A 22,600-nucleotide genomic window follows, 5' to 3' on the forward strand; every position below is an offset into this window, starting at 1 on the left:
GGGGAGACAACTTGTCAACGTGGAAAGCAAGAACAATCTCTTTGTTCTGGAAACACCTCTGGAGGGTGGGGGGAATGCAGGGAAAGCACAGGCGCAGTGTGCTAGTGTTCCCAGCCATGATTCATGTGTTCATATATGGCACAAGAGAATGTCTCATGCTTGTTTGGAAGATGTTAAGAGGTTACCAGGCTGCACCAAAGGTTGTAAAATCACGCCATGTGAGGGATCCCTAGTGTGCAGGGCATGCAGCAAGGTTCAAAGGTGCAGGTTTCCCGGGGTAAAGAGGGTAACCACAAAACCTTTTGAGTTGGTTCACACAGACCTTACAGGGCCAATGAAGTGTGAGAGTCTGGGTGGGGCCAGGTATCTGCTGACAATGGCAGATGATTTTTCTCAGAATTCATGGTCTTTCTCTCTCAGGTCGCAGAGGGAGGCGGCGCAACTCATCCAGGATTGGGTTGCGGAGGTGGAACTAAGGTTCTCCACCAAGGTGCAAGGGTTCAGGAGCGACCGTGGGTCACAGTTCACTGGGTCTGCTCTGAAGGAGTTCTTCAAGGAAAAGGGAATTCGTCACCAGGTGACGGGTGCAAAGTCTCCTCAAGAGAGAGGCAGAGGCGGAGCCTGTTGCTGAAGACCAGGTTGCTGATGATGGTCAAGCACAGGAGTGGGTTTCTCCACAGGTTAAGAGGGAACCCAAGAGCGAGCCTTCATCTCCTGTTAGCCAAGTGCAGGAGGCCCGAAGACGCAGCAAGTCAGAGGGGGAGTCCTCTGTGCTGGGAGACACACATGCTGACCCCAGTGGGTCAGGAGGAGCGCCCGAGGTTGTGCTCCGGCGGTCAACTCGGACCACAAAGGGGATTCCACCGGAGAGGTTTCAGGTCACCAGTGCGTGGGTTGGTTGCGCACAGTGTGATTCTGGGAGTGTGGAAGGGATTCAACAATTGCCTGGGATAGATGCCAGTGAGAGGCAAAAGGCAATGGGAGGTGAGTTGAACTCAAAGAGGTCTGTAAATAGGGGTTCACAGTTTCCCTCAGGATTCGTGACGAGAGGGGGTGTTAATGGTTTCAGAACTCACAGAGTTAAAGAGTTCTGTGTGACGTCTCTTTCCTGAGGCGTGGTTAGAAACACTTAAGGGAGTGGTTTGACGCTGAGTGTTTCAGTCTGCCTCTGGGACGCTTTGCGAGAGGGAGAATGTGTCAGTTCTCGCCAGGTCTGAATTTATGGTGTTATTCTTCATGATTAAAGGCAAGAGAAGATAAGGACTGCCTTGTGTCTGCTCTGAGTTATTACCCACACTGTTGCAATTGCTTCTCACCGCTGTGTTCGCTCTGCTACCGGCAAGAGAGAGAGGCAGGAAGGAGGGTTGGATCGGCACGGACAACAGCAAAGCTGCCCAAGAAGGAGGCGTGCCAGGCTCCATGTTTAGCCTCTGTTTACACTCTTGTCCGGCATAATCCAACAGTTGCAACCTTAAATCTCAGTCAGAGGGTAGTGAAGAACTTTCCCCGTTCCATCCACAAACCTTTCTGACTTGTCAAAAAGGGATATGCCAATCTGAATACCAGTTGTTGAACATCATGAGCAGGAGAATGCAATTGCTAGCAGGCTTCCCATAGGCATCCAATTAGCCAGTGAGAATAGGATGCTGGGCGGTTGCTGTTGTTGTTTATTTAATTTATGTACAGCTCTATACCTCGGGGTCTCTCTAGATGTGCTTTTGGTCCCATCTTGTGATATGACAGGGACACGGGTGGCGCTGTGGGTTAAACCACAGAGCCTAGGACTTGCCGATCAGAAGGTCGGCGGTTCGAATCCCCACAACGGGGTGAGCTCCCATTGCTTGGTCCCTGCTCCTGCCAACCTAGCAGTTTGAAAGCACGTTAAAGTGCAAGTAGAAAAATAAGTACTGCTCCGGCAGGAAGGTAAACGGCGTTTCTGTGCGCTGCTCTGGTTAGCCAGAAGCGGCTTAGTCATGCTGGCTACATGACTCGGAAGTTGTCTGTGGACAAATGCCGGCTCCCTTGGCCAATAAAGTGAGATGAGCTCCGCAACCCCAGAGCTGGTCACGACTGGACCTAATGGTCAGGGGTCCCTTTACCTTTACCTATGATATGACATGCTTGGGACATTTCTCCACCATTCAGTTTTCACAAGGACAATACAGTCGTACCTCGAAAGTCAAACAGAATCCATTCCAGAAGTCCGTTCAACTTCCAGAATGTTCAACTTCCAAAGCATGGCTCCTGCACCCAATTGGAAGCCCCGTCATACGTTTGGCTTCCAAAAGAACGTTCAAAAACCAGAACACTCACTTCCGGTTTTCGATCATTCAGGAGCCGAAACATTTGATTCCCAATGGGGAGAATTAGCTCACACATTACTTTACAAAGCTACAATTTACACTCTAGTGTTAAGGATGTGCCATCCTCCAAAATGCTGAGCACCTTTCAGTTTCCTTCAGTTGACTTTGCGACATATAGTTATCATCATCATCGTATTGTAGGCTGAAAGTGGCATCTTAAAAGAGCACTTCTTCCTATGTGTGTCCTTCCCGCTTTTTGGTTCTTGTTGCCCTGTTAAGGTTGCCGGTCCAAATGCCTCACTTCTAATTGACTGCTTCTTTCCTGCCATTTGTATACAACTCTTTCAGCTACAGCTGGGGCTGATGGGAGTTGTAGTCCAAAGCATCTGGAAGGCACTGGTTGGTAAAGAGTATACCTATAGGCTCTATGTTAGGGTGGGAAATCATTGGCCCACCAATGTTGCCGGACCACAGTTCCTATCACCCCCAAATTTAACTGTAGATTCTCTTAGAGCCTCGAATGTATAAAGGTTTATTCATTCTCAATAGCCCCCTCTTGGAACATTTCCCTGTTTTCTCTACTGTTACCTTATATTTCTCCGCTTTTCATCTTCCCAGTTGCTAAGTCTACCACTTAAGAGCAGTCTATTTAGGGATGGACAAATCAGCCTATTTCTAGTCTGTGCCACCTGCACATGCATTCACTCATACATTTATTCCATCTCATTTCTGAATTATTCTGTGATTTTTTTTTATAAACCAACCTGCATTTTTTGTATCTTTAATGTATTTTATCTCAAAATATGCATGGTGTTTTTTTATTTTTAAAAATGCTCGTTTTAAGCTGCACACCCTACCCCATTTTAGCTATGCTGAGAACCATATTTTATGCATTCAGGGACAGTTGAGAAGGGTCAAAGCTGGTGGATAATTAAATTCTAATCCACATATTAGTTCTGGAGTTGTGGATCATGTTAGATTATATCAGACTCTGCAGCTGCTGAATTCCTTGTGTATTCCTAGTTCCAGAGCTTTTTTTCTTAAAAAAAAAATGTTTAGGGGTACTCTCATTTTGACTCAATAAAATCACCATTTTCTAGTTCAAATCGGGGAAAATAAATACAGTAAATGGACAAAAGTACAAAGAACATGCATTACACCAGGAAAGGAAATGAGGCCGCCATCAGAGGTGGTAACAACGAAACTTAACAATCACCATGCTAGAGAAGAAACTACCGTATTTTTTTTACAATTTTTAGTTTCTTCTCCTGTTAGATTCACAAAATGTTTAGGGGTATGCGTACCCCTGCATCCCCCCAGAAAAAAGCACTGCCTAGTTCCTTACCCTTAACAAAAGCATCTACCACTGGGACTTCTTGATGCCTTGCCTCTCTACCTCTTGAGACTGTTTACCTTTTCAACCAGCTCAACACTGCTGTACCAAGGACCTGCATCAAATTTCCATCCCAGTCAAACTGACCCCTTGTCACACAGAAGGCAAATATTCTGCCCCAAGTACTGGGAATGTTCAAAAACATTCATGAAAGTTCATGAAAAGCCTGTGCCATCACACCAGTTCACCCAATTGGTGCCAGAGGCATCAACATAATACACATAACTGAACGTGTGTTTTGCATTCAAAAGATCCCATATTCAATCTCTAGCATATCTAGGGAGAGCTGGGATAGAATTATGTCTGAAACCTTGGAGAGCTGTTGTAGCTTGTGTAGGTGGTACTGAGATAGATGGGCCTGTGGTCTTATTCAGTGTGAGACAGCTTTATATGCACCAATACAGATACAAATATATTGCAAATTTGCAGTATCTTAAATCCTCAATCTCCCCATTAGGATAAAAATAAAATCTAAATAACAGTCCAATCCTATCCAATTTTATTTGGAAATATATTCCACAGAGTTCAGTGGGACTTCCTAGTAAAAATATTTAGTGTTGCAGGCTATTTATATATAATAAAATCTAATCTTAAGTAATCCAGTCAGCCCACAATTGCTTAAATATGCTTGAGACATGGAACATTTTTTATATTTTACAGATTATCCTCCCCAGGCTGTAAAATATATATGAAAAATATAAATCTCGGGAAATATCCAATATACATTTTCATAGTGTGAATATAACCATTACGCAGACTGAGATGCTGCAGTAATTCTTAATTTGCAGACTCGCTTTTATCACCCTTAATAAGAAATACAGCAAAATAAAATGAGGCTAAGTCTGTCATAAATCCAACAGTTGCAAAGTGTTTCTCAGATCCACATTTCAGGAGCAAAAGAAGAATTTCTTCATTCTAACATAGTTCCAGCCAGCAGGATCATGAAGTCATGGGCCAGATTTGTCAACGTCCTTCACCTTCAGTAGGATTGCAATTTGCATATGCTATTCAATATATCCCAGCCCACATGGGGACATTCTAGCCAGGAATTGCAAGGTTCCCATTACAGAAGCTGGACTAGGGCAGAGGACCTCAAACTTCATTCATGTAGTCCATGGCATGTCTGCATTAAATATCCATACTGATTTTAACTTGTATTTTTATTGCTCTTTCTATACTGTAGTTCATTGTTATTATAATCTGAATTCTGTAAAATGCTAAGTGTTATACAATGTAAGAAATTAAAGAAGCAAGAAAAATACAATAAAAACCGCACAGCATCCAGCACAGTGCATAACAATTGCTAAAACAATATTAAGTGGTTCACAAAAACCTTCAGAGATTGTCAGTAATGCCCAGTGGGAGAAATTTGGGAACCACTGGACTAGGAAACTGCATTCTTGGTAGGAAGTTGTGTCTCAGGGTCCACTGGAAAGATAAGTTGGTGTACTGTTTCAGTGGATCTGATCCCTGTACTTCAGCCATCATTAGTGTACATTAGCTCCTCCATGATGGTCCTCAACATTTCCTATATTTGAGGCAGACATGGCAGTGCCTAACAAAGAGTACAGGAAGCTGTTGTTTCTTTACAAGTCTATCTGGCCATTGTGACTCCTGTGCTGGGAATTCTTCCCTCTAGTTCCTAAGGTCATCTGCAGTATGAAATGCATCACAAGCTTCCCCCTCTCTTGGGAGGACTGTGCTGTGCAAACAGACTGTGGATCACATCCTTTAACTTTTCTTCACACTCTCTTTTCTAAGAGAGAAGGAGGGGTCATGTTTTTGCTGTGCAAAATTATTCTCTCCGCCCTCCAAGGAAGTACTGCACTTTCATTGCACTTAGCACTCCCCTCATTTGCTCTAGCCTTCACAGGATCAGAGCCTGGCAACTCTTGGTCTTCCACTTCTTCCTTCCTCTCTTTCTCCTCTACTTCTCCTCCTCTTCTTTCTCAAGATCTATGGAAGTCAACAGCTCAGAGTGTATTCCTGGTGGAGCTAAAGTTGTGGGTCCATGTCAGGCTTAGCACAATATTAACATCACATGACCCCTTCAAGGAAGTATGCAGTACACACCTGGATATTCATTCATTTATTGTTTGTATTTGTAGCCCACCCTTCCCAAAATGGTCCCAGAGCGGATTACAAAAATCTAAAAATTACAAATTTCAATTAAAATTAAAATTATCAAATAAACACAAAACAAAAAAACCCAACCTACAACAAAAGATCAAAACAGCAGAGCAGAACTTCAATGCACAATAAAGGAAAGCAATGTAAGGAGGAGGAAATATGTCTACTCAAACCAAAGACCTGGTTAAAGGGTTCTCAGTGTTATACTGTGGGTCTGTTATTTCCCTCCTAACTGTACATAACAGGCAGATGCAGAGGGCAAGAGTATAATGTAGAAATTCCATAGGAACATACCTAGAATAGCTGGCCGGCATTGCCATTAATCTTAATAACACCAGCACAAACATTTCCAGCACTTGAGATTCTCAGTCTGATAGACTTTCATGCTTTGTGCCCTTGCAGGATTGATGGGAAATATTTCTCATTATTTCCTAGGCCTACTAATTTGCAGGTGGTCACTGCAACCCTGAGATCCCCTTCATATGGCTGAAGCATGACCCTGTGAAGGCAGCGGCATCCTACTGTCTAAACAAGAAGCTCACTCTGATATGCAATTTGTACCTTTAAAAAAATCAATAGTCTTCACTGAGGGTGGAAGGGTTGGCTCTTCATCCTCTTCCCCATTCAATATTTCAAAAGAATTCAGAAGTTATGAAATGTGCAGAACAGAGAACACAAAGGATGGCTTCTCTGTGACCATGAAAAAGAACAAGCTGCCCATCTTCTGTCAAAGGCTCTTAGGGCCAACCTAATCTGCACTTAGTTTTCAGTTGCAGCAGTCATTTTTTTCCTGCTGTATCTGAAAATGTCCATGATAAATGTTCATTTGTAATGAGCACAATATTACTGTTGGAATATTGCTGGAGTAACAAGCTGTGGATACTTTCTCAAACAAGGTCACAGCTCACCATTTGTATTCACGGTTGCATGCATATTTGATAAGATTACTGGGCAATAGGAAACTGAGGGGTGACATGAGGCAGGTTTGGCATCTCACAAAGGAGAAGGCAGAATGTTTATGGGAAGAGGAGAGGACAGAACTTCCCATTAAATGGAGGAGGCTAAGCTGTTTCATTTGCTACGGGCTAATAAACTACAGATCAACATTGGCTGATGAAACTAGGAATTTTACGAATGCCACTTTAGTCACAGTGAGGAGCATACCCTCTGTAAGTTGATTTCTGAGCTATGTTTCCTTTTGATCCTTACCTAATATGTGCCACAACTTGGACTGAGGAAAGGAGAATCACTATCCATCAGTTCTTGTCTTCTGTGACAAGTCTATCAGATGGAGGCACATATTACAACTTATTCAACCAAATCACCTGCCACCCCATCATTTCTCTTCTAAGAAAAGCTGACAGCCAGTCACACTTACCTGTAAATTAGAACCTCATCATCAGAGCAGTTATACTGTAGCTGGTACATTTTAACTCTTGGAGCTGACTTGCTTACTGTCCATTTGACCAAAGCTGAGGTAGTTGTAACCTCAGAGACCAACACAGCCCTTTCAGGTGGCCCCTTGGTTTCCCCTCGATTTGACTTGCTGGAGCTGGTGATGTCAGAAAGCCTTGATTTTGGTGGGGCGGCCCGACCTGTTCCATTGCTGAGATGGGGAAGCTGGACAATTGACAGCTCAATTGTTGCAGTAGACTCTCCAGCAGCATTTGCCGCTATGCACGTGAATGTCCCATAATCCTTGGATGTTGTGATCAGGATTTCCAAGGTGCCATTGTCATAAACAGCTGTCCTTGAAGAATTCCCAATAAGTCGATCATCTGGTGCCACCCAGTGAATAACTGGAGATGGATCTCCAATTGCTTTGCACTTCAAGGTGGCTGTTTGTCCTTCTAAAACCAACAATTTGTGGGTGTGCTGTGTGATCAAGGGAGGCTCACAAATGAACTCCTCTTCCCGGACATACCAAAAGTACCTCCCTTTGAGTCCCGGGGGAGAAGCACAAGTTTCCATATCATCATCTCTGTCAAGACGCCGCAGCCACATCAGTTCACAGTTGCAATGCAAAGGGTTTCCACCAAAGCTCAGAGATAAAGGTGTGGAGAATGGAGTTGAGGTTAATGGAGCTGTTTGGGATCTGGCAAATATGGGATCAGGAGGCAGCTTCTGAAGTCTGTTGGAGGTTAGATCCAACCTGGCCAGTTTCTGAAGATCTGCAAAGGTACCCTCTGTAATATAATCTATCAAATTATGGTCTAAACTAATCTGGTGCAAGTTTACCATCTTCCTTATAGATTCCCAAGGGATGCTTCTGAGGTTATTGTAAGAAAGATCCAGATCTTCCAAGGTGAACAAGAAGTCTTCAAAGGCTTCATCTGAAATGCAGCTCAGCTGGTTGTTGTTTATAATCAAGTGCTGAAGATTAATCAGGCCTCTCAAAATATCCTCCCCAATGTCAGGCAGCCTGTTACTATCCAAATGCAAGGACCGTAGGCTCTCTAGGTCAGCAAAAGAATAGGGCTGTATGTAACTGATGGTATTCCTAGATAATGTAAGGTCAACAAGGCCCGTCATGTTGGCAAAGTCCTGTCTACTGATGTTGATAATGAAGTTGCCCCCAAGACGGAGTTCAACAGTCCTCCTGTCTATGTCTGGTGGTACAAAAAGGAGGCCCTTGGAAGGGCAAAGAGTCCCCAGTGACTCAGACAGGTTCTGGCAGACACAATATTTCGGACAAGCGTTGACCACAACAGCCACTCCAAACACCAGGATGCCGCAGAGCAGTTTTTCCATGGTAAATCACACGATGGGGCCTGCAAGAATGAGATACAGTTATATATTAGAAAGTTATTTCCAGCTGGAGCTATTAAACCAATTTCATGCCCATTTATTTGACCAAAAAAAAAACATCCAAAGAAACAGTTTTTGAACTCTGATCTTAACAGATGAGATGGTTCTAACAAAATAACCCAATGGGCATTTTCCTGGTGATGACCTGGTGAATTAGAAATGCTCAGCATTGTTGCTCCTTTCTATACATTGACAAAAATAATATTTATTTACTTATTTGTATTAATTTATACAGTACTAATATAAATATAAATTGCCAAGTCATAAAACAATACCATGGTGGTGTACAATAAAACTCAACATCTTATGTGATTTCAGTGATATCTTGCCGGAAGCTGCCTTTGCCAGGTAAGGGAGGTTTCAGTGGGGCAGGGCGATGGTGGGGCAGTGTTGCAGCACATTCCCTGTTTTGCCTCAGGCGGCAAAATGGAACACGCCATCCCTGGTGGAAGGATACAATCACCAGCCAGTCTGTTGTTTTGGACCTGTCACTATCTCTCAGCCTCCTCACAGGGTTGTTGTGAGAATAATGCAAGGAAAGGGAGACCCATGAATGCCACCTTGATATTCCTCTTTGCAGGAAAAATGGAATGGATATAAACATGCAGCCTGCATGTCCTTGATTTTCAATTGGGGATGAGAGAATGTTTATCACACTGTTTCCTGTATTGCAGGGGATTGGTCTTAGGGGTCCTTTCTAACTCTACAGCGCTAAGATTTTATGAAAAAAAGAATAAAACAAGGAAAGTGTGTTGCTTTGAGATTTTGAGGAAAACTTCTTTTTTAATGCCTTGAATTTTCATTTGATAGGTTATTGCCCCAGTAAACCTACTGGCCAAGCCTCCACTGACCACATGATCTATTAGAAATGCTTGTCTAAGCTGTGCAATATAGTACAGTATTTCAAACTTGTTGAGATGAGAGGTAATAATCCTATCTTCCATTTTCTTTTTTTATCTTGAGAGGGTTTTTTTATCCCTTCTCGACAAATTGTTGAGATGTTGGCAGACCTAACTGTTAATTTGCGACAGAGAGGAAAGACAAAGGATTGAAACGGCTCCTTTGGTTAAGCCTTGCAAATAAATATTGGATGTTTCTGCAAAATGCAGGATAAGTTTAGCTTCATTTTACCTTCTGTATTAAACCAGGATGCAGTGCATTTGTAGCCATGTTATTTATGCAAATCTGTAGCACAGTTAGCAAAGCTCCATGCTTTGTATTTATCCATTACTAACAGATAGTCAGCTTTTGGAATCTTAGGGATAATTATATTCTGGAGCTTTAATTTTGTGTATTATCCTAGCAGCTGTAACTATAAACAAAACAGGAGTTTAGAAACAATTTGAAGAAAGAGATGAAGATGGCTAATTTGCAATGAGCAGAACATCCTTTACAAACTTACTTCTTCTAGCTTCTAGTCCAAAACTGCATTTGAAAGGGTTTTTTTTTGCACACTATGGGGACTCCTTTAAGTGTATTATATTTTCCCAGTTACCCTTTGGGGAGATGCTTGTGGGTTTCACTTTACTCATGAGAGCAGGTTGTCACTGAAGAAGAAAACGGAGAAGAGATGGAATACAGCTGTAGGGAATGCACAGGAACAGCCAAGAAAGGAGGGATGCATTATGTTCCTATGAACTTTTAGAGCCTAGTGAATAGATATAAAGTAATGGGGAAGTGTGAAGTTATGTGTGCGAGAGAGTGAAAGAGAGAGTAGTGTTCATCAAGAGGAGGATCAGCAATTTTCATATGCTGGAAATACCCCAGAAACCATATTTCTGACTGCAGACACCTATTGCATAAATGGAAACACACCACAGGCAATTTTCAGCAGTTGCAACAAGCCTCCCACAGAATTAGAAATTGATTGCTTGGGCAAAATACTACCCAGCATCTTCCAGGAAAGGCCACGTATCTCCTCCAAGTTGTTGTAGGTGTTGATGTCAACACTGAAAAAGTCCAAGGACAAGGGAAATTGTCCTTCTTGGCTATATTTTGGCACTATGTAGACTTTTCTGCACCTGTAGCAGCAAAACTGTACATCTGCCCCACATGCTCTGATCCACAGGGACTCCAGCCACAGAAGATATATATTCTGGACTTCTCTTCTACTCCTACCATCAAACCTTCCACAGAATGCAGATGGGATGACGGTGATATCTCACCGCTTTCCCAATTTGCATTTAATAGGCATCTATCAGGCTATGAAAGTGGCATTTTCGCAGCAAGTCTGTAAATCAAAGTAGGTTCCTGTCTCGGTACTGAGTGAAAAACTGCATCTTTAGTCCTCTTATAACATGGTTCTGCATGAATTAATGTGAGTAAGAGGCATAAAGACTCTTGTTTTGTATTCAAATTCCCCTCATAAAGATACAAGTCTTGAGAGGTGGCATCTCATTTGAGCAATGTCTCCAAGAAACATTTTTTAAAAAAATGCTTTCTCCATTCATTGAGTTTTGCAAATAAATTACAAGTCACCTCACTGGTTACAAGTCCATTATCGGATAAACACTTTGGTGGTTCAAAGCTACAATTTGCCTCACCCTATAAAAATACACAATTGCCTTGTTAGATCGTGTCAAGATCCATCTTGTCCAGCTTTCTCTTCCTAGGATAAATCCTCAAAAGTAGGGCCTCAAAATGAAGGTTATTCTCTATAATTTGTCCCTGCATCCTTTAGTCCACCACAGGGCTGGCACTATCACAAGGCAGAGTGAGGTGGTTTTCTCAGGCAGCTGAACATCAATATCATGAAATGGCAGCAAATTGTTAGTTATTTAATTTCAATTCCAGGGAGAGTAAGAGGTGCTTGTAGGATTGTGGGGACGGGGATGCTAGCAGAGCTAATTAAATACTGCAGAGTCCGGAGGGAATGAAACTAACACTAATGGATGCATAACTTGAGGAGAAATAAACAGAGTGGTTTTGTTTTTTGTTAGTAGTTCAGGTTTTGTCCCTAGCAGGGAGCCATACAACAACTAAACATACAGGAGAAAATTCCCTCAGAACTACAGAGCCAATCAAAGTGCAAGTTTCCCCAGTGAACATCATGCCATGCTGACTGGTTGCTAAGAAACACTTCCATCGCCTTTTTGGTTAGCCAACTTTAGCATTAAAAGTTAATTCTTAAATTGCACTGAAAATAATCCCTACTGTTGCATTTCCAACACCTGTTTGCTGCGCATCAAAATGTATTAGGCCAGCCCTGACCTCTGTAATGGACACTATGCACAAGTTGTTGCTGTGTTGTTCCCAGTTGTTTCAATAAAAAATGAGGGGAAAGGTGATTCCATTTACATTTAAAGATGAACATACCTAATGTGCACTTCCTGAAACAATACATGAATGAAAACACAGGGTGGTATGTAAATCTAATAAATAAATAATAATTTCCCTAAATTTGCAGTTCTCCAAATTTTGTGATGCAGTTCTTTGGCCAAGTAATGTGCTTATACTAGGGTAAACTGTGTATCAAAATGCATATACTGGTGAAAACATACAGCAGATACCATTATATTGGACAAAAGTGCATACAAAATGTGCACCTTGGGAGAAATTCCCAATAAAATGATGATGGATTTTCATGAGGACTTTAATTTTTTAAAAAATGAACGTTTGTTTGTTTGTTACATTTATATCCCACCCTTCTTCCAAAAGATACCCAGGGTAGCAAATGCTACTGCATTTAAAAATAAAATAGTAATAATAATAAAAATTATAAACTGTTGCAGTCATTTTAAAACACGAACGCATCTAAAACAAATCTGAGAACAGATGCAACAAATCTTGTCTCAGCAGGTGCCTAAAAGAGCAAAGTGACAGTGCTTGTTTAACATCTTCAATGCTGTTGAAAGGCAGATAACTGAACTGAACTGAAGACTGAAAAAGAGAGGAAAACTGAGAGACTAAAATGGTCAGATTTGCCTATCCTTGCTTTCAGCTCACCCTCAAGGTGAAACTAGAGGAGATGGTGGTTACCACAATTGCTCTTCGCCTATCTGTCCCACAGGCCATAATACTCCTCAGGGTTTCTCCTTCCTGTCTCCCCAGAGCCTCTCCTTATGTCTCAGCTGTTGATGGGAAGCCCTTCAAGGAGAGCTAGAGGACAGCCTCTGAATTTGTGTCTGTGAAGTATTAACACAGTGTGGGCTCTGTTCTTGGCCAGGGCTCTCGAACCTAATTGCAACACGAGATAATTAACAACCTTAATTACACGAACTACAGTTTTGGTTTGTGTTTTTTATTCAGCCAGGATGATCAACACGAGGCAAATTACATCCAGACATCCTTTGCTTATATGGCCATCATCTGTCTCTACCAAAGTGACTGGCAGTTTCATTTCCATGACAACTGGATCACTTTGTATAGAAACGGGAACAAAGGGAGGGCCTGGGGGCCCCCTCAAAGATATCATAAAGGAAGAAAAATATACACACTATGAATTAGGAGCTACTTGGTTGTGTCAGTGGAAGAAGAGGAAAGAACGGTGAATTTATGCTGTCATTCGTAGAAATTCACTGGTGGATATGAATGGATGGCAACTTGCGACTGCAAACTGTTCTATCCAGTTCTGAGAAGTGAGTTCCTTTTGATTTATTCTAGGAAACAAGTTAGGACTAGAGATGAGAGAGAAGTTTGGCTCATGCCTTCCGAAACAAGACATAATTTGTACTTCCCAAAAGCATACAAAAATGGAAATGCAGATATCCTTCCAAATCCACATATCTCCAAATTTTGCAACCAGATAATGTGCAAAATAAAATGTGTACAATATGGGAAAGTGTGCATATATTAGTGAAAATAACCTACAAAAATGCATTGTAATAGGGGTAGTTGCCTGCAAAAAAATGTTAGATTTGGAGAAAGGCACACTAAAATGATGGTGAATTTTCATGATGGATTTTAAAATGATAATAATTGTTATGGGCGGGTAATAATAATAATAATAATAATAATTACAATACTATATTAATAACAACAACAACCAACTGTTTTATTGGAAAAATGAGAACCTGAGAGGAACTGAAATTGACAGACCCATCCATCCCTAGTTAGGGCTAATTTACTCATTACCTTTTCCAGGAAATGATGGATGTACATTTTGCCTCTACACCCGCAGAAGAACAATGTAAGGCAGCACCAGGAAGCACCTAGAGAGGTCTCCTTTCTTATTGTTACTGGGATCCTTGAATCTTGCCTAGGGAAAACTTTGAGAAGCTCCCTTTGCCTCCCCCCATTAAAATATTTGAGGAGGGCACCCTCAAGTTGATGTGCATTACCATTCAAATGGTGTGTGTGCTCCATGTCATGTGATCAAAATTTTGTTCAAGTTGGCACCCCTGTTTTACATGTCATTGAACTGTTGGTGTGCACAGCCTTAGCATGAAAAGTGGGCAATTTATGTGCACGGTAGAATGCCAAAAATGGTGCATATTTCTCTCTGTGTTGGTTGTGGTGCAGAGAACCTCTTCAAGTATCATTTAAGGGCTGAATTGGACACTTTCTCAGATAGCAAGCCAGTATTGTACAATACGTGGTGTGTGTGGGGGGGGTGTGCTAAATCTATAAGAAGTGACATGATCATTGTATTGTATTGTATTGTATTGTATTGTATTGTATTGTATTGTATTGTATTGCATTGTATTATGGAAGCTATGCCACTGAATCTTAGATCTAACCAGTGCTTTTTTCTGGGGGGACACAGGTGGACTCACACCCCTAAACATTTTGTGAATCTTTGTACTTTTGTCCATTTACTATATTTATTTCCCCCGATTTGAACTGTAAATGGTGATTTTCTTGAGTCAAAATGAGAGTACCCCTAAACATTTTTTTTAAAGAAAAAAAGCACTGGATCCAACTATATGCTACCATTCTGCATGTCTACTAAAGCTATAAATTCTTGGTTTGAATTTCAGTCTTCAGCAAAAATAGCTTGTTCAGGATTACCTGTTGTACACATCCAACAAATTAACTGCAATCTTGGAAGCAGAGTTATGTGGAAAATGATTTCATGAGAATTAGTCTTTCGTCCATGGAGTTCTATATAATATAAGGCTCCTTTTTAAAACATTTTTTTGCTGCAGTCAAGATCACTTGATGTCTGATGCAGACGGAAATGCTTATTACAAACCAGATCTAGGTATACTGCAAATTCTCATGTAGCCTGCTCATGCTTTTTTTTTAATTGCAGGGAATTTGGCTTGAGACAGTGCAGAGATGTACCCAGCTGCAAGATGCAAAATTAAGCAGTGCTCAGCTGTGTTACTTGGGGCTAGTGCCTAAAACGCAGCAAATCAGTGTAGACAAATGGTTCCAGCCTTTCATGTTTTTCAGTGTGGAAGTGAAACGTGCAGGCCTTATAGACCCAGAGAGACACATCAATTAGCTGGCAACCCAGCGTCTCTCCTGTTTACACACTTCTTCCTATTCCAAGCACTTGCCAAATTCACACATCTCAGCTATGAGCGTATTGCTGAAGGTTAAAGCACTTAGAAGACAGAGTAGTCAGTAATGCTCTTCAGAAAATGTGTGCGTGTTTCCTTAGTGCAGCCTAGAAACTAGTGTAAGCATCTCATATTGGAGGTCACCTTCAGGGAACTGATAGCACAGCAACTTATGCTTAGTAATGGGAGAGACTTCCTTATCTTGATTTAGAATGAATTGTCCCCAAGCAAGCTAATTTTGGCTTGATTCAAAGGAGACCTGAATCACCTCATTGTAAAGCTCATAATTATTGGAATGACTTCATCAGGAAGTAAGAGAGGTTGGCTCATTAGAATGTGTGCTCAGTCAGTCCTCAGCCAGTTCTCCCCTGTCTTCCTCCTTACTATTTTAAAGCCATGAAACTGGGAGGTGTAGGTAATGCCACAGAAGATCAGAATGAGTATTCAAGATGACCTTAACAGACTGGAGAACTGGGCCAAAAGCAACAAAATTAACTTCAGTATGGAGAAATTTATGGTTCTTTGCTTAGGCAGGGATAAACAGATGCAGAAATATAGGATGGGGGGAGCCAGGCTTGATAGTGGAACATATGTAAAGAATCTAGGGGCCTTAGTAGACCACAAGCTTAACATAAGTCAGCAGTGTGATTCAGCAGCAAAAAAGCCAATGCAATTCTAGGCCGCAGCAACTGAAGTATAGAAGAAGAAGAGTTTGGATTTGATATCCCGCTTTATCACTACCCTAAGGAGTCTCAAAGCGGCTAACAATCTGCATTTCCCTTCCTCCTCCACAACAAACACTCTGTGAGGTGAGTGAGGCAGAGAGACTTCAGAGAAGTGTGACTAGCCCAAGGTCACCTAGCAGCTGCATGTGCAGGAGCCGGGAAGCAAACCCGGTTCACCAGATTACGAGTCCACTGCTCTTAACCACTACACCACACTGGCTCTGATCAAGGGAAGTAATAGTACCACTCTATTTTGCTTTGTTCAGAGCCCACCCAGAGTATTATGTCCATTCGGGGCACTACAATTTAAGGAGGAAGGGGAGTGGCCAGGAAGTAGCATGTCTGCAGCAGTCAGAAAACTTAACTTGGTAAGAGTGCGCTCTGCAAAAATATTTATATTACTATGTTTTTGCTTTCATGCTGTTGTTGTGTTCACAATATCTAGTCATTGATTCCTTCCAAGATCTTTAAGTTGATGTAGCAAAAGCGGCATTTCCAGGGCCTTTCATTGTTGCTATTGCATTCATTAAGGTTTATTGTAATGAAAACATTGCTTTTCTCAGAAAGACTGATTGCACCACCATTGTATTCATCTCTTTTGTACAATCCAATAAAGATCCCATTGCCTTCACATTCTACTTCCTAAACTCCTATTCTTTTGTACCCTGTATTCCATCCAAGGATGCCGCTTAACATGTAATTTAAACGGCGTTTATTTGATTGGAGGAATACCCAAAGGACAGAACAGAAGAAACCCCTGAGTTTTAAGATACCACTCATTTATTTTCTTCTCCTTCCCTAAAATTAGGATGAAGAGCAGAATGTTTTGTTGGCTAATTATATTTCCCTTCAAAGGCAGATTCTCACCTCCCCAAGCTGTACTGTTTAATCTTTAACTTATTCAGGGCTAATTCAGGTCCATCAAAGAACTAAGGAAACGACAGTGCTCAGATTCTGCTCCTTTCCATTGGTGGTTTTCAGAACAGGGCTAAAAAATATGTCTGATAAGAGTGGACCGTATTTCCAAAGAGAAAAAGCCAAGCATTCAGTTTGGTGTGGAAGGCAGTTAGGTAGACTCATAGGGCTGGAAGGGCCCTTAGTCATCTGGTCCAACCCTCCGCTTGACATAGGCTCTGCAATGCAGGATGTGATTGTGACATCCTTGACAGGTGGCTATCAGCCTTTCCTGAAATGCCACCAGTGAAGAAGAGCCCACGCTCTTCTGGATCAAAATGTTCTTCTGTGAAACAGCTCTTACCATTAATGCGTGTTGCCCCCCCCCCCGATGTTTAGCCCAAAACCGCTTCCCTGCAATTTTCACCCATTGGTTCTAATCCTGCACCTCTGAGGTAAGAGAGAACAAGTCTCTTTTGTGACAGCCATTCCTCACACTACCTGGTTTCTGGACTGCACACAATTCTGGCTGCTTCCCTCTAGATGCAGCCAGCCATTGATCACAGATTGTAAAATCTGAGTGTGTGCTTGACAAATGCAAGGAAAACACACACACACACTCTTAATGAACCTCAAGTACTGTGACGGTGAGGTTCTAACAGTTTCCAAATTACTTTCCATCACAGTGACAAGGCGTACTTTCCCTATATAGCTGTGAACAGAGGCTGATATTTAAAATCTGTACTATAAAGTGAAGGCAGGACTGGCAATGGAAGAGAAAGACGCTCAGCCAAAGTCTGGAACCTACAGATGAAACTTGGACATACTATGTTGCTTACTGGCTATATTTAGAGGAAACGCCTGCCTTTTACCTCTAAGTAACTGGAAGCCCTTAGAGATCAGTTAACGCATAACATAACATGGAATATTGGCAAATTACAGCAAGGTTAAACTTATGTTGTCCTTGCACAAAATGCCATACAGTGGTACCTCGGGTTAAGAACTTAATTTGTTCTGGAGGTCCGTTCTTAACCTGAAACTGTTCTTAACCTGAGGTACCACTTTAGCTAATGGGGCCTCCCACCACCGCACGATTTCTGTTCTCATTCTGAAGCAAAGTTCTTAACCCGAGGTACTATTTCTGGGTTAGTGGAGTCTGTAACCTGAAGGGTCTGTAACCCAAGGTACCACTGTACAAGGTTGTCTTTGCTCCAAGATTTTTCGAAGAGCACTGGGGCTGGCCTATGGCTGCAATTGGTAAAGGCTCCTGGCAAAAAAAATGAGGACTTCTGCTTTGCATGTGCCAGAACTTCCTAGTTGGATGCAACCAACAATTTTCTTCCATATATATAATAAAATACCAAAAAACCTTCCATCCTTGTCAAACAGCTATTTAATACAAAGGAGCAAATATATATCCCGGCAACCTTATCCACCAGTTCCTCTTCCATACCCTTTAGTTTCCTCACTTCTCTACCCCCCCCTTTTTATTGACTTGTTTCCAATGGCGCATATGAATTATGAAATTTTATACTTATCTTGTTGTATGGCAACATTTGTATTTTCTTTTAGGTTGTAAATGCTTCTTTATCTTCTACAGTATTCTATATCGGGGGGGGGTGGAATTCAGATCTGATGCAGGAATGGGGCACTGAAGAGGTGGTTCTTTGTCTACCTTAAGTCTTATTTGCAACACTTAGCAGTAAATTCAGAGAGAGAGAGTGCAGGCAAAAAAGGTTTCAAAGAGACCCTTTCTAGCCTAAGCCTTGGACTTGAATGTCATTGTGGATCAGGGCCAGTGCTTTATTTTTGCATGGACAAGGATGGTGGTGGTTGGTTTTGCAATGCCAGCACTCTAATGTTCCAAGTTGAAACGTGGGGGGGGGGGGGGCATGCTTGTAAGTCTCTATTTTCCTATCAAGGCTTGTTTCCTCACACACACACACACACATATACCCAACACTATTATTACACATTGCTAAAGGCTCTGTTCTGCTTGCCTGTATTCATTTACTTTGTAACAGCCTGTACTTTACTAATTTGAGGAACGGCTGAAAGAGCAGAGCATGTTTAGCCTGCAGAAGAGATGATTAAGAAGAGACATGATAGTTGAATTCTGCTTATCTGAAGGGCTGTCACGTAGAAGATGGAACAGACTTCTCTTGTTGCTCCAGAAGGCAGGATTAGAACAAATGGGCAGAAATTTTAGAAGGAGATTTCCTCTAAATGTTAGGAGAAACTCCCTAATTTGAAGGGTTGTTTGACCGTGGAACAGACTGCCTCAAAAGATGTCGGGCTCTCTTTTGCTGGAGATATTTTGGCAGAAGCTGAATGGGCACCTGGCAGGGATGCTCTGGTTTAAGGATGGGCTAATCTGTTTGGTTTCTGAGTAGGCAGGAGTATAGGCAAGGTTCTAGGCAGGTTTTCCTTTCTTCTGCTTGCCCCAATGCCTCTGCTACAGGTTGGGCATCCTTGGGCAATAGCCCAATGAAAAGCAGCAATGGTACTGAAAAAAGGTACGTGTTGACCAGGCTTGTGGCTTGTGGCTAGATCCCTCCCTCACCACCACCACCGACCATGTCCGATAGGTGGGCAGGGCCATGCACCAGTCAATCACCTGACCACACAATGACATCAGATGACCCATTATTGCCCATGCCAACAATCAGCTGATTGTCAGGTGTTGCTTTTAATTATCTTTTCAATGTTTTTAAATACCTGCTTTAAATCATCTTTTACTGATAATTTCAATGTGGTTCTCTTGCAAACAGATTCTAAGTTTCATTACAATCAAGTGACATGTAAAAACTGTGACATGCATGCATACATACATAAAGGTAAAGGAATTTGACTATGGGGTGTGGCACTCATCTTCGCTTTCAGGCCGAGGGAGCCGGCGTTTGTCCACAGGCAGCTTTTCTGGGTAATGTGGCCAGCATGACTAAACCACTTCTGGCCCAACGGGACACTGTGATGAGTGCCAGAGTGCACAGAAATGCCATTTACCTTCCTGTCGCAGCATACATACATACAAGTCCATAACTGCATTAAAGGACACACCTGGTTATGTTCTGGAGAACTTAGTTCACTGCATTTCCAATAGGATCAGTTAATTTTCCCCTGGTGTGGCTGCTATCCATGCTCAACATTATGCAGAAGATAAATCAGCTTGAACCCAAACTTTACAAGGTTGTAAATGGGGGCATTGTTCAGCTCTTTTAGAAGTGGCCATAGTTTTGCTTCCTCAGCAAACTCCTCCAAAAAGTTTGCTGCCCCAATCTTCCATCTCTATTACAAAGAAATAGCAAAGGGATCAAGCAATGACCTCCTCGGAACTCTCCCCTACTGCGTGACATGAGATTGCTCATCAAGCAGCCTTGTTTCCCCCTTTGCAGTCAATTCAGTGCCGGCTTTTCTTGTTCTGGCCCACATTCCTTGCTGCTCAGAATGCTAGCAGGATCTCCTAGGGTGGGCTGTTATCGTAGGCTTGCTCTAATGCAAGTAAATGGCTGTATGTGCTTCTATTTCCCAACTACTTAAATGAAAGCGATTGTTAAGACTAGGTCTTCTTCTTGTTAGTGTCTCCCCACCCCACTTTCCCCCTTCTTGATCTATGATTGCTATTTTTCTTAACCCATCACTTGTCGGCTCAGGGAAAACTTACGTGCACTGCATTCCACTTTAGTTTTGCATGAATAGATTAAAAACAAATCAAAACACCACATAGGGGAGGGGGCAGAATACCAAAAAGGATATATAAAAAGGACTAAACAAAAAACGGGGGGAGATATCTTTAGCTGTATCAATCCCCTTCCTCTTTTTTCGGTGATATTCTAAATGTATAGTGAGGATCTCTGTGATTCAATTTACCCCAAAATAGAGATGGGCAAGCTCCTTCTCACTCAGTTCACATTGGCTGAGAAATGAACTGAGACAGTTCTCTGAAAATTGGGAAATGGCTGAATTAATTTTTGAACCAACACAAATGCACGAATAGTTTCTGCTGAATGCAGACATTCAAAGCAGCTCAGGGCAATTGTCTCAAATGGTTTACACGGGGGCTGCCTTCAAGGATGACACCTAGGAAATTGGATGCCGGGGAGCAAATGCCATCCTCTGCAGGTAACCTCCTTGCCCCAAGGGTCCCATGACGGGGCCGACATTTGCCTCCCCTTCACAATATCCCCCCTCCTGGGTGAGTTAAAACACTGTAAGGGTGGGAAGGCTAGTTTCTCACATTTTTTTTTATTAGAATAGTACCTATGCATTTTGCCTCATATATCAGGTTCTACTGTAGCACCCTGCTTGTGGTTAATGCTTAGCTGGAATGAAATATTCAATGCAGCAATAGAGAAATTAAAATAATAATTTATTTGTCAGACAAATAAATGAGAGACACAGTGGTATATGGTTACCAAAGCTCTGCCCACTCCAGCCCTGATGGCCAGCACTTATATTTCCTCAGCCCAGCCCCCTTGCTCCTCCTTTGGCTGCCTCTGTCCAATCAGCCTGGTTGAAATTCCTATTGGCTGTTTGCTAGAACCAATCATAAAAGATACACCCACTTCCTATTACCTTTTATGGGAGACAAAGAGCTATATTTCCTTCCATCCATAAATGGCAGACAAGTAGCCATATATCTTACATTTGCCTCGACAAGGCACCTTAATTACCAGATCACCTTTTGCCCCTGTTGCCCCTGCATTCCAAAACAAATGACTAAAACAAATGGCTCATGGTATTAAATTCTTTCTAAACAGAGATCTTGGATTCACATTCTCACACACCATCAATGAAATAAGAATCTAACATAAGAATCTAACATTTCTTACTTTCTAAATCCTTTGCATAATTACATTAAGCCAATAAATCTCATACATAACATAGATAGCTTTTTAGAAGAAAAGGCCTTTGCAAAGAAAAAAGGAACTCAGTAAAAACAGCTTCAAAAGAAGCCTCTTCAGTTTACACCCCCCTTTCCCAGCCAGCTGCTTTTCCCATTGCCCTTTAACTTTCTCAGTATACCTTAAACCTTAGGAAAATATGGCTAGAGTCTGATGGGAGGCACATGGTATTATTTTCTGTTAAACAATAAATCTTACTATTTACCAACTCTTGATTAGTGTTTTTGCAGCTTGATTGTATTCTGTAATATGTAGGGTCAGTGTAACATTTGCTCCCAGCCTGTAATTCTCTTTTACAACTTTGAGAAACTTGTCTCCTGCTACTGCTATAAATCAGGGGGGGCCTTGTTCAGGAGAGCAGGAAGATAAACAACTGCCAGAGTACTTAGCCAGCTGGTTTCTGCCTGACATGAAACATACAAACATTTGCAAATATATTTTTAAGCTCATTTTAAAATACAGGCCTTGATCAGATGCCTCACTACAAATGCTATCTCTCTCTGGGAATCTGGGGGTTCACCTGGGGCAACAACTTTGCCCCTTGTTCTCAACCTCCCCCCCCCAACATATGCCCATGCTAACACCAAGCCACTGTTGAAGATTTTGTGTCCCAGGCATCTTCTGTGGTGGCATTACTATATTCCATTTTTCCTGCAAGAGTTTAAGGTGGCATACATGGTTCTCCCCCGCCCCCATGTTATTTTCACAACAACCGTGTAAGGTAGGTTAGGCTGAGAGATGGCAACTGACTCAAGCCCACCCCCCACCCCCCAAAGTGAGAATCTGAGTGAGGATTTGAAACATGGCCTCCCAGATCGGAGTCTGACACTCAAGGAACTGCACCACACTCATTAAGGTGTGTATTCTCTCCCGGCTAAGATTTTTATCTGAGCCGGAGAAGAATTTGGGAGTCTCTGGTGCCCTCTTCTCCTTTGAGGCAAGCATCACTGAGCTCCAAAGCTCCTTTCCAGCCCCAAATCCAGGAAAATGTCACCAG

General features: G+C 42.1%; 1 protein-coding gene and 1 long non-coding RNA gene across 6 annotated transcripts in view; both read right to left on the bottom strand.

Moving 5' to 3' along the window:
• Positions 1-21,420, bottom strand: part of LOC308474256 — a 262,930-nt gene extending 241,510 nt beyond the window's left edge. Inside the window, exon 1 of the long non-coding RNA XR_013984624.1 lies at positions 21,151-21,420. This is a non-coding gene — a long non-coding RNA (uncharacterized lncRNA). The remainder of the gene's footprint in view (positions 1-21,150) is intronic.
• The window catches only part of LRFN2 (leucine rich repeat and fibronectin type III domain containing 2), a 279,324-nt gene that overhangs the window by 65,142 nt on the left and 191,582 nt on the right, over positions 1-22,600 (bottom strand). For all 5 annotated transcript variants that reach the window (XM_081000157.1, XM_081000160.1, XM_081000161.1 and 2 more), the window contains one exon: positions 7,205-8,597. In XM_081000157.1, coding sequence (XP_080856283.1) covers positions 7,205-8,577 — 1,373 coding nt within the window. In that variant the 5' untranslated portion in view covers positions 8,578-8,597. The remainder of the gene's footprint in view (positions 1-7,204; positions 8,598-22,600) is intronic.

This window comes from Podarcis pityusensis, assembly GCF_964106645.2.
Source record: "Podarcis pityusensis genome assembly, chromosome: 3".
Classification (NCBI taxonomy): Eukaryota; Metazoa; Chordata; class Lepidosauria; order Squamata; family Lacertidae; genus Podarcis; species Podarcis pityusensis.